The sequence below is a fragment of the Pholcus phalangioides genome, unplaced genomic scaffold (genome assembly GCF_987345545.1).
Source record: "Pholcus phalangioides strain wild (caught in Gottingen) unplaced genomic scaffold, Ppha-v1.0 ptg000015l_1, whole genome shotgun sequence".
In the NCBI taxonomy this organism is placed as follows: domain Eukaryota; kingdom Metazoa; phylum Arthropoda; class Arachnida; order Araneae; family Pholcidae; genus Pholcus; species Pholcus phalangioides.
The window spans coordinates 25,096,994-25,114,091 of record NW_028301608.1 but is presented as its reverse complement, the minus strand read 5'-3'; the positions used below and the strand labels follow the sequence as shown (position 1 = coordinate 25,114,091).

At 35.0% G+C, this 17,098-nt stretch overlaps 1 protein-coding gene across 2 annotated transcripts in view; it reads right to left on the bottom strand.

The window, feature by feature from the left end:
• LOC149075731 (glycogen synthase kinase-3-like) overlaps window positions 1-17,098 on the bottom strand; it is a 27,427-nt gene extending 10,329 nt beyond the window's left edge. The window contains exons 1-7 of one of the 2 annotated variants that reach the window (XR_016194020.1): window positions 16,950-17,082; window positions 13,076-13,263; window positions 10,686-10,769; window positions 9,694-9,801; window positions 6,177-6,307; window positions 5,267-5,373; window positions 4,917-5,122 (exon numbers count right to left, since the gene is read on the bottom strand). Coding sequence is in view for 1 of the 2 variants with exons in the window: in XM_089243240.1 (XP_089099366.1) it covers window positions 4,917-5,122; window positions 5,267-5,373; window positions 6,177-6,307; window positions 9,694-9,801; window positions 10,686-10,769; window positions 13,076-13,263; window positions 16,950-16,995 (870 nt within the window). In the remaining variant the exon portion in view is untranslated. Of the gene's footprint in view, window positions 1-4,916; window positions 5,123-5,266; window positions 5,374-6,176; window positions 6,308-9,693; window positions 9,802-10,685; window positions 10,770-13,075; window positions 13,264-16,949 lie in introns of both variants that reach the window. The other variant, XM_089243240.1, reaches the window with a different exon arrangement.

Here is a 17,098-nt window from a genome sequence, read left to right as displayed (position 1 = left end):
TTATGAGTTGAATGGTGACACTATCCCGGATGCAACTAGGGTCACAGATTTAAGAATTCTCATTGACGAGCGGCTTAGGTTTTCTGAACATTGTTCAGCGTCAAAAAATCGAATAGAATGCTCTGTCTCATTTTCAAGAAGGTCTCTTTGCGTTCTCCTAAAGTCATTCTTCCGCTTTTTTGAGGCTTAGTTTGTCCTGGACTGGAGTATGCTGTAAGGTTTTGGAGACCCATACCTACAGAGGGACATAGACTTGGCTGAAGGGGTGCAGAGAAGAGCTATGCGTGCCCTTATTGGCACACGGGGCTTGAGTTATGAAGAGAGACTTTATTTTTTGAATATGTTTACATTGGATGAATGCAGGTGTCGAGGAGATATGATCGAAGTGTTCAAAATTTTCAATGGGATGGATAGGATGGACCATGAACTTTTAGTACACCGGGAATCGACTGCTTTTACAAGGGGACACCAGTATCGATTGGTGAGGGACAATGCAAGGCTATGGTGTCGCAGGGAATTTTTCTCTAATGGGGTTGTTAATAAATGGAATAGCTTACCCCCGGGGGTAGTAAATTGTAACAATTGACACGTTTAAAAAGAAATACGATAAAGATGTTGGGGTAAATCGAGAAGCTATCCATACTTAGAATAAAAGACAAACATAAGTATTCTTTATGGGCATTGTATAATATTTTATCATGTGTATATATTGTTTACAATTTTTGTTAATTGCAATTTTAATTGGGTGGCTATATTTTTGAAATATATGACATCCATATTTTTATGGGCATGTTTTTCTCAGCCACCTCGTTGGGCATTTTGCCTGTTGTGGCGTTGTATTTGTATTTATACTGTTTCCACCAAGAGGTGAAACAAAAGGTTAATACCCTGCTCGTAGAAATCCTTTTGCTCAGATTGAAACCAGTTTCAAACATTGTCCATGACTTTGCTGTCTGAGTAAAAATGGCAACCAACACTTTGACACTTTTTTCAACAGACCAAAAATGTAAAAGTCACATGGCGATAGAACCGGGCTTTATGTGTGTGGTGGGTTTTTCAATATTTCCCATAGAAACTTTACCAACGTGATCTGTGTAAGAGCAGCCACACGTGGCCGTGCATTTCCATGCAGCAAAATCACTCCGGAGGACAACAGGCCAGGTTGTTTGGCCTAAATTGTTCACTCAAACAGTGCAGGGTGCTGCATGAAACAAACTATTAATTTCATTCTGCATGTGTGGCTCCTGATCCATTTTCATTTGATATGAACCAAATTCTCTGAACATAAGATATTCGCACCATATTGCTAGTAATTTAGTGGGTATTACAATAAATTTTTTGGTGCAGATTATATTATGCATTATTAACTTTTTCTTCTGAGAGGTTAGAATAAAAAAACAACATATATTTTTAGTTCACAAATAAAATGATTTTTAGATGATGCACATATTTGCGAATAGAAGAATAAACATTTCTGAAGAAAAAAAAGCATGACCAATAACTATAAATTTGTATGTATGTGCGAATTATAGTCACGAAGTTACAATAATTTTCCCTTATACTGCAGTGGTTTCTTGGCTAATGAATTTTTCCGCTATTGAAGTTTTTTAATAAATATTTCCACCTCAGCTAATGAACATTTTAGCTGACACAGATGCACATGTTCACATAACAATGATTACTCACGGAAATTCAGATCATATGTGAACTGAATTTTTGTGCAATCATCACTAAAATTAGTGTCTTTTGAACCAGATTATGCATATCTGACTCAGAATGACTTACCAGGTGCATCTCTATTTCTCTTCCAGAAAACATTTAAGCCATTCCATGGCTTAATGTTTGTTTAGCAAATGAATGACTAAACGAAGCGAAAATGCTGCTATAGTTGACAGGTATACTCTATTAGAGGGGGAGGGGAACCATTCTGAGGCCAAAATTATCAAAAAACAATTTCCAACCTAAATTCTCAGCTAGGAGGCTGAAAGACTTTAACACTTTTGGGTCTGAGCTATTTCGACTATGTTTGTCCTTGTGGCCTGAGGGTTTTTGGCACTTTTCATGATTTCTTTAAAAATACTTAGAATATATACATCTCAACAGTTAGCTAGAAATTTCAAACTTTTCTTTCATAATATAGCAACTATTTAAAGGTACTAATAATTAATATTTAATGAGAAATAATTAAAAAAAGTATGTTTTAGAGTTTTAAAAAAGTTCCGCATAAGAAACCATTTTTTAGCATAAAATTTCAAACAATTCTGAATAAAAACTTATCCAAGTTTTGTAAAAATATCTGAAAATGGTTTTTATTTAAAAAATCATCTTGTCATCAACAAACATGGCTACCTTACCTAGGAAGACAAATGTGTTTCCACTACACTTACTTCTACATCATTTCATAAAGCTAAAAACTTCATCGGTTGGCTGCTGACATCTATATATATTTATTTGGAACTAGAAGATTTATAGTTATGTTTAAAAACACTGGGAATATATATATATTCAGCTATTTTATAGCTGCTAGAGTTATAAGTTAAACCAGAGTCAGACTCTGGCTTAGTTCCCTTGAACAAAAACAGCATTCTGAGTCAGGCTCAGACTTAGACCCTAAAGTGTTAATAATAAGAAAAACCAAAGCCAATATTTCATTTCAAGGCAAATAAGATGATCATGACATTATTATTTGTATAGGTACCAGTTCCCAGTTTCAAAAAATCCGTAGTTAAAATGTTTCATGATGAAACATTTCGCTGCTGAAGAAAACATGTCAAACAAATAAAATGGGGGGGGGGGGGAGTGGACATTTTTTGCAGTAACATTGTTTTCCCAGGACATTCCTGTATTTTCAGTCCTCCCGACTTTTTTTTTAACTAAAAGTTGTCCAGTTTCTTCCTATATTTTCGACAAAGCCAATTAGAATTTTTATTCTTCACTGAAGTCAGGCTGATAATTATGACTATAAATATTTGTCTCAGATACAATAGAGTCTCAAAAATCTGAGCCCAGAAAGTTTGAGTTTCTATATAATACGAGGCACTGAAAGTTTCAGAATTTCCTTGTTGAGACCCACATTTGTTTTCTATTTTGACCCTCCAAGAACCTCCCACTTCTTTATTTTATTTTTTTCAGGAATAGTATGTAGTAAATATGTATTATACAGTAATTTCAGTTTGAAAGAGACAAGGTGCCCCCCCCCCCAGCCCTATAATGGTTAACTGGTGCAATAATCAGAATTTTTCAGATAATTCAAGTTTTTTTGTTAATCCAAGGTAGCCTGTCCCATCTATGCACACCCTAAAGAATGTGGCTTTCAATTAATGATTCAATTGAAACTAGGCTGATTTTCAGAGTGAATCGATAAGAGACAGACTTCGTTTGAAAACATAAAACATGATACTCATGGTCAGATAACAGAGTTTCTCAACTTGTCCTTGAAAAACATAACCAAACAAGTATGTCCCTGTTGAATACAGACGTGCCAACTTTTGGAATTCAGAAATCCGGAGATTCTTCCGAAGGGGGGTACCCCCCCCCCCATCCCCGGCACTCATAGACTCGATCAAAAAAAAATCACAAATTTTTTTTTTCGAAAACATTTTTTAAAATAAATTATGAAAAAGTTCCATTGCTGCCCCCCCCCCCCGAGCAGAATATAATTCCATGTCAGCCTTTCCGTGCAGAATAGAGAAATCACGTTTACGTATACTGTTCATAAAACTTAAGTTTCTTTTCGTGGATGCTATCAGTGATTGATAATCTTGAGTATATCAACTCTCAAAACCTTTATATTTAGCTGTATATAGCTTAAAGTTTTATATTTTCTTTCTGAAGACATATTTAATCGAAGGAAACAATTAAAAAACTTCAAAATACAAAGCTGCTGACGAAAAAACTTGTGTTTACCGCATGGCTGTTAATGGAATACAATAACGATTATACAGGAATTTCGGCAACCAAGGTCATGCCCCTGATAAATGATTGCCAATAAACGCTACTTAAAGTCTTTACCAGTTGCTTAAATGCGGTCACCAAGACTTTTTTATACGGCTGCTCGATGGAAATGACCACGGCTGTCTTCTATGGGTGTTTTCCCTAACGACGACTACTTTAATTGACTCATTTGACTCATTGACTTTCACGACAACGCGAAAGCTCGCAAAAATCTGGAGAGCGGGAGGAAGGATGAAAAACCCGGAATCTCCCGCCTAAATCCGGAGAGTTGGCAGGTCTGTGAATATCAAAGAAGTTGCACTACATTGTTTCAGCTCTATTTGAACTGATGTAGCTTTTTTGGTAATGTGGAACCAACTTCTATCCCTTGCTGCATGGTGGTATTAGTACTTTCTTTGTTTCACCATCAGTTTAAAAGTCTTAATTATCCTCTTTTTTAAAAAGGTCTAAGTAAACTTCGCTTACTGCAAGGCAGCAATTATGCTGCTCATATGATACTACTTTACTGCACACCAACTCCATACGGCAATTTCCAACCAGTGGAGTTGGGTGGGAAATGAAGGCTCCATCCATCGGTGGTCGCCCTAGGCATGTTCTAGGTAAAGAACATGCTTCTGATGTTCTATGCCCGGATTCGAACCCATGGACCTTGATGGTGACCTTCATAGTAGAAGACAGACAAGTATCTTTACCACTGCGCCACTTGGACACTCGTCTCTCACTCATATGATGCTAGTATATATTGATAGACACAGCTACAGAATACTAAATAGTGAAACTCTTTGCATTGTGCATCTATTGTGTACAACTACAGTGAATATATAATTTCATTGTATCAAGAACAAACAAATATAATGAAGTGATTTCACTATATTCTCACAACTGAATGAACCACTCAAGTAGATATTATGCTTTCAGTTTCACTTTAAAAGGTTGGACTGTAATAATAATAAAATTCTAACCTGTTTGAAAGGAGGAGCCACTATCTGAGGAAAGTTGAACTGACAATAAACAGGGTTCATCTCTTTTATTTGTTCAGGAGTTGGCGTGCCAAGCACTTTTATGATGCTAACCATTTGGTCAACAGTATTATAAGGATCTCTGCGGCTAAAAAACATGATTTCACCAAGAAGCACTTCAGCAACAACACATCCAGCAGACCATAGATCTTCATAGGGAAAAAAATTTTAATGTTAAAAATTCCAACATATCAGAATACCACAGACCATTTAAAAAATTTATGAATCTGTTCACATTCATTCACACTGAAAACATATGCAAGATTAAAACAAATACAAGTTCAACAACTTACCTATTGACTTGGTGTAATTTGTTGAGCCAAATATCAATTCTGGAGCACGGTAATGACGGGCACATATATAAGAGACATGTGTTTCATCTCTTACAAGCTGCTTTGCACTGAAGAGAAGGAATCAGAAAAATTTTACTTTAATAAACAAATGTGAAGTCAATAATTACATGCCTAGATGCCAATTCCTAGACTTGAAAAGTCTGTAGTTTATTGAATGATGAAATATTTCGCACCAAAGAAAACATGTCACAAATCAGAGAAAACTGGGAATTTTTAGGATTGCATAAGACCAGTTTTCTCCAAATGTTCCTATATTTTTCGCTGTCCCAATTTTTTTAAACCCCCTATATTTCCCCATGTATATCTGAACTGTAAATGCAATGTCACAAAACCCACAATACCGATTAATTTTATCAATTTTTTTGCCATTTTAAAAAGTACATCTTTTTAGTGTCACTTCCAGTACAAAATACAGCTACATAAGTATGATACTTTCTTACTTAGAAAGAGTAGATTCTTTGTGAGTGTAATTTTTTGAGAGCTGCTGAAATTTTACATGTCCGGAGATTTATAAAATCACACAAAACTTAGAGGATTGAAAATAAAATTCAAGATAAAAACTAGTCAACTTTGCTAAATAAGATTTCATCAGTTTATAAATGATGGTAAAATAAAGACAAATTGTATATTTTACCTTCAAAAAATACACCCTAATTAAATTGCTGTGTCAATATATAAAAAAAAATTCTATCCCTAGTCATGACTTTTTCCTTCCCACCTTCATTTGTGAAAATAAATTGAGAAAAAAAAAATTCATCTTTTTTTGTAAAAACACTGTCATTTCATGACTCAGAGTTCATGACATCTATTCATTAAAAACTTACACATATTAATACATACAAATTATTACCTGCCAAAATCGCATATCTTGAGAATGCCTGCCTCCTTATTTATCAGCAAATTCTGAGGTTTTATGTCTCTGTGGCATATGCCAAGCAAATGAATATATGCAAGACCTCTGAATAACTGGTACATAAAGAGCTGGAGAAAGAAAAAAAAAAACCCTTCACAAATATTGTATTTTTTTCTTATTGAAGCAGAAAATATAAAAGCTTTCTGGTCAGAAATAAATGCAGTAGACTCTCAAGTATTCAGCCTTATGTGGTAGAAAGGCAGGCCAGATAACAAAAGAGCTGGATAGGCCGGATAAATGCTCACTTCCTATCCCACCCCCATACAATATCTAGGAGTGGGAAGTGATGAAGTCCATTTCCGAGCAGCAAAACATAGGGTTCAGAGCGGGTATTTATAAAATGGAGAAGCGAAATTAACTTACAAGAATATTTTCGTTAACTCCTCCCCTCAAAATATCAACTGATCATTTTTTTTGCAGCATGGTGATTTTTTGCACACAAGGGCTAATTAGATTGGGATCTACAATTTATTGTCGATTCTGAACGGCAGCCTTTTATACTCACTGAAAGATTGGTATGATAATCCCTGGGTGTGGGACTCCCTGCAGTAGATATATTTTTCTGTGGTCATGTCGCCGTTTCTATTGTACCCTTGTGTCAGGAAAGTTTCTTCTCAAAATAAAACAACTGTCTTTTGATTTGCTCATTTTTGCTTTTTTTCGAAGCAAGACAGGCCTGGTGGGCGATGGAATGGTTTAGGGATAGGATTCCATGGGTTCGTAATTATATTGTTATTTTAGCAATTTTTTTTATTACAATCAGATAACACAAAACTCACTCCTCCACATTCTTATATCCACAAAAGATTTCCTTTTCAGTCTATCACTTATGGATTGCATAGCCTTTTTTAGCAAAATTTGTGTGGTCTTCAACCTTCTATTCAATTCTTTTTCTTTAAGCCTGCCAATTTTTGGTCAGTCCTACTCATCTTTTTTTTTTGTTTTCTTTGGACTTTGTTCTTTCTTCTTAGCATCGCCATGACATTTTTATTTAAGGAAATTTCCCCACACTTCTTAGTCACACATTTGAGTTTTCTAATCCCATTAATACTGCTAATACTGCTACTACATTAATGGCGCTTCTGGATTGCAAGCTGTTATTGTTCACATTGAGAAGCCTCGTTCACAATCCGCATTTCAATGGGCTAATGTTAATACAGTAATCTTGCTTATCTGACATAAATGGGAAGGCAGAACATTGGATAAGCAAAAATGTTGCATAATAGGGAGGTGTTAAGAAAAAGCTTATCAAAAGTCAGACTATGTTAAAATTTTACACATTATGAACCTAATAATAATGTTTTAGAACAAAAGAACAGAAAAAACTGACTGGTTACAGAAAATTAACGGTTACAGAATATTCTGAAGTTAAATATAGTATACTTAAAAGTCCTGTGATCATTTAAAGAAATTTTTGATCATAATCTGCTTTCCTGACAAGTGCTGTTTTTCACTGCCAAGTCTTACCATCTTTGAAGCATTATTATGTCGATTTCTGTCGCTTCTTCTTGTTGCTCAATGTATTTAATCACAGTTTTTAGAGCCTTAGTCATTGTGTGAAATTCAGAGAGGCTCAACTGTTGGTATTTGATCTTGATCTTCAATTTCGTTGTCATCGCAATTGACAATAGTGACAACTTCTTCATCAGTAATTTCATACTGATCATTATAGTCATGGTCTAGACGGATGTGCCATTGTACAGTCAGGTAACTAATTAGCTGCAGTAGAGTCTGGAGCAACAAAAAATAGACTACACTCACGCTCACAACTTGCAGTTCTTGTTGCCGATCAATGATAAATTTTTGCTTGTTTTTGTGTGGTCGTTTTTTTTTGTGGTGGGATGTTGGGTAATACGGGATGTCAGATAAATGAAGGTCGAATAAATGTGACTTTACTGTAGAGCTTTGACTAAAATTGGCAAATGTTTGTATTTAGGATTATCCAATGTACCTTCATGACTAAAATATTTCTGACAATATCTATCAATTCTTTGAGAACTTGATTCGTTGGTTTCAGGATCCAATTGGTAGATGACCCATTAATCTACTGTGCTTGGTGAACTACTGGGTTCTATGACAGTGGGTACAGATGACACCAAATGCCTAACACATGTCAAGGATGATGCCTCGTACCTGAACAAAGGATGCAGGCATTTCAGCCACATCAGAAACTTGTTACTCAGTGGCAAAAATTTCAAAAGGTGTTCAGTACAAGAGATATAAAAAGCTTGAGCTCCTAAAAAGAACTCATTCTTTTCTGGGTTACTCCAGTTTGCTATTCCCTGAAAGTATCTCTCTCAACTTCAGGTTTTTTCAACTGATTTTCACTTTTACACAGATCAATTTCCTTCAACTAGCTGCGATTTTTATCTAGAAAAGTGTTGCTGATTAAAAATCCTCAGAGAATTTTTTCACCAAGGAAGTTAGTTCCTCAAACAATATATGAATTAAGGGTTCTTTTCAGCATAATAATAATAAGCCTGTGAATAAGTTTGATATCTTTTGTAAAAATAACGCCTTTGCATAGATTGTCTTGTCTGCTACGTCTACAAAGTCTACACAATCGCTGGGTGTCAAAATCATTAAATTTTTTCACTTTGTTAAAATGCTTGCAATACAGGGAATTGCTCTATGTCCTCCTGGTCATGTTATACTACTAGTTCTTGAACGTCGTCCTGATGTCCAATGCCAGTCCCATATTCTTCCCCAAGGACACAATCTCTTCGATCACTAACCTAATCAAAATTCGATCAAAATTTTTACTTGTTACGTGAACTGCTCATTAACTGAAGTTCCACTGTATTTATGAGAGTATTAATATCTTCAAACCGAAATCGCTAACATTTGTGCAGGAAAAAAAGAAATAGAATATATTCTTGAGAAAAACACAGAGAGGTTTTTAGAAGGAAATATAAAAAAATTCACTTCAGATTATGTGGGATTTCAAACTTTTGCGACTCCAATAATCGAGACTCTACTGTATTCACTTTTTCACACCTCAAGATTGCCTTCACAAACACTTGGTTAGGAACCAGTGTTCCAATCAGGGTTTAAGCTAGATAAAAAATTCCTTTAGCAAAAAAGTGAAAATGGGGGGGGGGGGGAACTTGTGCAAAATACTACAATGCTAATGACATATGGTTGGATGTGTCTACTCGTTTTGTACCTCCTGTATGCATTTTTGCAAAAGTAGCTTTTACTTCATTCGCATTCTAAGATTTTCTTTTGCATTTTGCAAAAAATGTGACCGTAGCTTAAACCCTGGTTCTAATGAGATGAACTTTGAAACTGATTGCATCATTGCAATATTAAAAAAAGATAAATTTGTGTAAATGAATTACTTCATTGTCTCTCTCCAAGTGACATTTAGAAAATTTTTGAATTGCCAACATTTAAGATTCTTTACAGAATATTTTACAAATAATTAAGAGTATTTGCACATTAAATTACTCACCTTAACCAGCGGTATCGGTACTGGCATTTTCCACCTGCTGTAGTGTCTGATTATTCTGTAGACATTATCATCAAAGAAATCAAATACCAAATACAGAAAAGTATTACCCTGTAAAAAGAAAAAACACTATTAAAGTATTTCCTTCCAACACAATATTTTCAAACATAGTAATAGCAAAAATAAATAAAAATTAAAGGATAACAGCATCAGTTTCAAGATATCATGCTATTTGCAGGGTTGAATTTTTATTTTCTTGTTCTGCTATTATGTTTTTTCTTTGCTTAATTTGCACAAACACATAGTTTCCAACATCGAAGAATGAGAATTAGGGAAATTTTTTTGTTGATTCAAATTCTATATAAAAACAAATATAAAAGGGACATTTTAAAAAGTATGGATTTTTCACAAATCAACTAAAATCATAGAGTTTTTTCCGTCTTTGGGAAAAACATGGCATTGTGCAAGGCATGCCTTGCTCTTCACTAGTAGTGCAAGCCACCAAGCCAAAAAATTTTGCTTGGCTTTTGCAAAATGGCTTTTTTCAGATCTGTTTGGTGGGTCAGGTTGACTATATTTCCAGACTGCGATATTTCACTCGTTTTTATTAATGCAAAATTTTCCTAACTGTTGCATAGAGATTATTAAATTTTTTGAACTGAAATTTGAAATTTAAAGATTAATTGTTGTTGTAGCTAAAGTAATATTAATAATAATTATAATAAATTCTCAAGAATATTATGTTTTTGTCATTCTTTACCCTCGTCTGCTAACTTTCTTTTTTTTGGAATAACAAAAAATTAATCTGAAAGTGCAAGATTTGCTGCAGCACTCTCAGCAAATATTGTTACCATGATGTGCACCCTTCTGGCAAATGAAACATCAAAATACTCATAAAGTAATATCTGTTCTTTAAATGATGTTCTATTTCAGATTAAAAGATGAAAATGGAAAAATAATTAAATTATAAAAATTATTAAATTTATAGCTACTACCTCTTGGTTTCCTGTCATGAAGTAATACTTGAGCTTTATCACATTACCATGATTAAGTGTCTTCAGGATTCGAAGTTCTCGAGCCTGTGCAAGGAAGGAAAAAAAAGAAAATCATGCTCACATGAATTGCCTATCCCATAACGCATTCAGTAATGATGAGAAATTTGCAAAAAATATAGAAATAAGATGTTCTTTAAAATAAAAAGAAATAACAAATCTTTACTCTTATGATTAATATGTTCTTCAAACATACAATACAGTACAGTAGACTCTTGCTAATCTGGCCATGTGCTAATTGGCCTATCCAGTAATCTGGTGTTTTTACGCCTGTGATACACATGCTATTTTTTAGCATGTGCCACTTTCGAGCACATGCCCTCAATGAAATTACTAGCATCATTTGCATGAATGTTACCAACAGCATCTGAGACCAATCTCAGATGCAATGGCAACTAAAAAATTGGTATTGGCACCTAAAAGTTTGTTTGTGTAGTTACGAAATTGTAGGCTGAGAGCAGCATAAATGTTTGGAATTCATAACAGCATATCTGCCAACATGAAAGAGAGTCACTAGGCCCAGAAAAAAAATCAAAAGAAGCGCGCGCGCATTATATTCCGCCCCTTTATCTCCAGGTAAAAATTTTTTGGTGCCTAGATTTTTTTGTGATTTGTCCAGCCCTGGTTACCAATAATCTTAAATCTTGCATTAAAAAAATCAGAGTTTTTTGAATTCAAATCAGATTTTTTTTATTAAAATTAACTGACTGCTTATTTAAAATAAATTTTGTTAATAATTTAAGAATGCATATTTTCATATCACCTACCTATTTTTTCACCTAATTTCTCAAATTTAATTCGGCCTCAATGAATAAAGTACAAATTGACAATAAACAAACGAACTGCAAGCAAAAAATATCACCACCAAAATTCTGTGTTCGTGTAACATGAAAGGTCATTGAGTCCAAATTAATATTTCTCTTGCGCAGAGAAGTGCTTTTATATTCATAAGGGTGCTACCCTACTCTTTAAAGTGAATCCCAAGTGGCAATTCAGTATCACATATGGATGCAGGTTTTTCGATTCACTTGATGTACAACCAATGGGTCATTCAGCATCAACTAAAGGATAAACATATTCTACTGACAAGATTGTTTCTTGCGCAATTGATACATGCATTTATTATGATGTTTCTGACTTGCATGGTGTTGCTTAATAATTTACACATTTTTATTCTTTCACAGATTTAATGAGTTATGGTTTAATTAAAAAACGAGCAAACTTTTTAGACTTTTTCATATTAAAATTTCAAGTCAAACAGTACTTATGTTGGTACAATACCTATATTATATCAATTAATATATAATATTATACAGAGTGTCCTGTAATTGATAGAACTTTTTCACATGAACCGTCCGTAGTAAAGGTATGATTCCAGTTTAAAACATGCTCAACAGACATTCAAAAATTACCCTGTATCAGTTTTGAGAGTGAAAATACGATGTGTAAAACCATTTTATCCACATTTAACATCTAATTTTAATATCTCTGTGAATAATGCACTTAAAACATGAAATTTTTTCTGTTGGCCTTAGGAGATGCAGGGCAACAACTTTCTAATTAGAAGTTAGAGTACAGGGGGACCATATAAAATTTTTTTTTTTTTTTGCACACTGTATTTTCACTCTCGAAACTGGTACAGGGTAATTTTTGAACGCCTGTTGAAACATTTTTTAAACTGGAATAATACCTCTACGACGGATGGTTGATGATAGAACGGCCATGCTAGCACTTACAGGACACCCTGTATATATTAATTTACATATAATTATAATAATATATTATGTTGGAGGAAATCTGATTATTATGATCAGATTTCAAGCGCATGTTAAAACAGAATTTGGCCTTCGCTTTGTGGATTTGATTCTTATAAGCAGTTGATTCTTGTAACCAGTGATTTTTATAAGCGGTGGCCATATATCACAATGTTATTTACCCTTGAATTTTTCAGACTGTTTGAACTCCCCTGGTGCTTTGCCTTGTGCCTTCAATATTTTGAAGTAAAGATGGCAAATGCTGGAATTTTCATGTTATGTAAGTATCTTATTGAAGGTATGCGTGCTCTCTGCAGAAAGACTTCATCAAATGTGAGATACCAGCTCAATTTGTGCCTCAAAGTTGAAAAAATGCAGAAAATTAACTACAGTCGACCACCAATGTGCCGTCGCCAGGCTTCGAACCTGAATCCTTAAAATTTCTGGAAAATTCCTAAAAACAATCCTGGAATTTTTTACTTAAGAACATTTTCAGTCAGCTGAGGGCTCATTGCCAAACAATGTGAAATGTTCTGCTTTGGGGGACTCACATGATAGAACGCTTTAAAACTACAGTACCTTATAATTCTTGTCCTGAAGTACTTTCTTGATAGCTACTTCTTCTCCGGTTTCAGCTAGTTGCGCTTGATATACAACTCCAAATGCACCTTTATCATGTATCTTTGCATCTATGAATGTTAACATTTGAGAACCACAAAGACCAGTGGCTTTAACCGTAAAAACTTGGTTGTTTTCTGTAACCACACCTTAAATTACAGAGGGAAAAAAGTTAAAATTGAATAAATAAAACACAATTAATGAACTGCATAAAAACAATTTAAAAAATTTAACCATTTCACATTTTTGAGAAACAACAAGCTACGAAATTCAGTATTGGAAAAAAAAAATTCATGTGACTTGGATTATTTTTGTTGCACCATATCTTCTGCTTACGAGGGCTAATTAGACCGGGACCTATAATTTGTTGCAGACTCCGAACAGCAGCATTTCACATTTCTGCCTTTTTTAAAATATACTCACTGATAGGTTAGTGCACTAACCTGCGGTAGTAACATTTTCTCCCATGGCCATGTTGTCGCTGCATCTATTGCACATCCTTGTCAGGGGGTACGTTTCTGACAAGGAAGACTCAGGTATCGAATCTGCCACCACCTCTAAACATCCTTTGGTAATTTAGGTCAGGGCTGGACAAATCAAAAAAAAAAAAAATGTATGCAACCAAAACGCATATTTGTAACATTTTCAATAGGATTATTTCTATTTTTTTCATTTTTGTGAAAGATCTTTTATAAAACTTTCATAGTGTAATACAGGCCCAAGACACTGCATCAAGTTGAACAGTCTAGACATTCTAGAAGATTATGTTTTCCATCTGCATGTAGCTGACCAAATCACAAATGAACGGGGACACCTACAAACTTGACTTTTTCTTTCAAACCAAGCCAACAACTCAGGTCTATCACCATCTATGGGTGATTTACTACCTAGTGAGTTGTACCGGAAGTGTAACTGTGTGTGTATATAGTGTTGTGTTTGATTTTTCAGTGTAACCATCTATATTTCAGAGGTGAAGCGAGTGATGTGTTATGATTGAATTACATTTATATTATTTGTAGGTCTATTGCTCTCTGTGGCGAGACTTTTTAAAGGGTTCGAACCCAGGACCTCATGATGCGAGTCCGTCACTATGACCACTCAACCACCACAGCGGCTACAAACTCGACTGGGTTGTGTCAATACCAGCTTGGTCTACTAAAGCTGGTGTTGGTTGAGTACATACCGGAAAATAAAAAGATTCTCAATATCTCTCTCTGATCTTCCCGCAGGCCTATATTCTCATTCACCCAATTTTTAAACTGTTCATTTCAGCTAGAACGAATCAAACAATTTTCCATAAAACCTTATGGGAAATCAATCATTTTGGATTCACAAAGTTTTTGGTTAAGGAACGTAATTCTGGGATGAATCATCTTTGTCAGCCAAAGTATCACTGTAATATTAAACTACAATATATCATCGTTAAATTTCATCATCAGTATCGTGTGCAATAAAAATCTTTCAATTACCAGTTTTTTAATATTTATTTAACTAATGAATTACATATTTAAAATGCAATATCAATCATTTGAAATTACCAATAGTTTTAGCTTCAATTAAAAATGTCTGTTTTATTTATAATTGCAATGAATTTTAAGGAAATTTATTTAAAAATATACTTGGTATTCATCCAAATCACTATTTGTCCCATCCCTAGTTAGCGAGCTATAACCCAGGATAGCGTCAAATTTGAGAAATGAGTGCCGAAGAAAATTAATAGGGCCGATTCCCAATATACTGTACACCGTTTTGTCGCCAAATTTCCGTACGCACCAAAACAGTGACATGTAGCCAACATAATTCATCTAGGTTCTAAAACATAGATGGCAACACTGTGCCCGATTTTCTTTTCCAGCTTATTCTTGCCATTTCGTTTTACTTATCCGTTTTGCTCAAAGCTGGTTTTGCTTTTTCCGGGCCATTTTTTCACACTATTTCCTGTTTTTTTGTTTTTGTTTTTTTTTGCCATTATGGCTGATTGCATAGATTTAATGTATCTGCACCGGATACAATTCAAAGGGCTGAGAAGCATTATCGACTTCTGTATGAAGATGGGCCTGTGTTCGGGCATTAACACTAGCGCCTTGCCATAGCATTTGCAGTGGTCTGAGGTAGATATTTTCAGGTCCGGGGACAGGACTCTCTTTATCAGCACGAAGTGACGTTCGAGGGTACCAAGCATGACCGTTCACGAGGGTGGCAAAGCTATTTGAGTGTCACAGGCATGAGCTTTACAAAGTATGGCCTACAGGTGTTTATTGATTTTTATTTGATTAAATAATTATTATTAATATATAATTTTATTTCCACTTGATTTTAATCGTTTTTGGGTATTCAAGCAGTAACCCTAGTGCCAAAGCGGGTTTGCCGATAAAATAGTTGCCAAATCGTGGTATACCGTATATTGGGAATTTACCCAGTGCATAATCATGTGAGTGACCAAAACAGTATGGAAGAGATAAAAGCATGACTTAGAGCAGCAGTTCTCAACCTTTCTTGACTCACGCTGCCCTTTTTTTGGTATACAATCTCTACGACGGAGCCCCATAGGCCCCTATTTTTTAATTTAAATATTTATATATATATATATATATATTTTAGTATATCTTTTTATTATTTGTCAAAAAGCCATGGAGCCCTTAGGGCTCTTCAGAGCACCGGTTGAGAACCACAGACTTATGCCCATATTCACAGTCGTGTTTCAGAACATAATCAAGGTTCCAAACTGTGTTTCAATACAAAAATGGTATTCACTGTTCACTCATAGTTCATAAAATATATAGTAGATGGCAGCAATGTAACAAGCTTCCCGTTAGGTTCACAACACGGACACGCACGTATATTCCAACATGTACCAATTCACCAGAGGTTCCACAGAGGAATATGGACAAGGTACACGTATGGTTTAGTAGTTAGTAGTAGCCCCCGAATCGAGATCCTGGGACAATTTTTCGAGCCTGAAACTTGACCTCCAATCTTAACAATCCAGCAGGGTGGATCACATTTCAGCACATGCACGGTGAGCATTATCGTCACTGCAAACGCCAACGTAGTAATGACAGTCGTGTTGGATTATTTTTGAGACAAGACCAAATGAAATAGGAAATTTGATATGTGATTTATGAATTATAAGGTGAATGACAGTGTTTAAGCATTAAATATATAATAAATAATTATCCCCGATCAATGAAAGCAATCACTACTTTGGATGACACAGGTGTACTTGTAATTGGGAGGGGGTGCAGGTTATAGCACAGGGTAGCAAATTCGAGTAAAGAGTAGTCACAAGAAAACTAACGAATGCGTGTAAACAGGCCTTAACATGAATGAATAACTTAACACTTTAGCCGCAAGGCATTTCATAGCAAATTTATTTGAAGTTATATCAATCATAACACCGCAAATAGATTAAGACCTCGGTATAACGCAATCGCTTCTAACGTCGTCCGGCCTATAGCGTCACTTTTTATTGGTTCTCTGTCAGAATATTTAGTGAATTGGGACTATTTTTATTGTCACCCTGCTTATGAATAGTCATTTTTGTTCGGTCTCCAGTGGTGACATTATATCGAGGTCTGTATGTAGATCAGGGCCGCAACTGGGGGGGGGGGGAAGCAGGCGGTTCTCGTGCCCCGGACTAGATGGGGGGGGGGAAGGGCAAATTTTATTATCAAAATTTACCTGCAACATTACAAAGGGGCGCCAAAATGCACACTTGCCCCGGGTCACCAAGCATCAAGTTGCGGCCCTGATGTAGATCACCCCATGATGAATAAAATATAAAAAAACAATGAATATACACAATCATTCAAAAAAATATGTACAAACAACTCACCTGATTCCGTACAGCTGATCATTGCGAATTTTGAGTGTAATTTCATATAACCATAAATATAAATTAGAGGATCGTTTTAGACACGAACTACAAAAACAAACAATACCGAATAAGCGGTAAAACACACGGAAGAAAAAAACTATTGATAA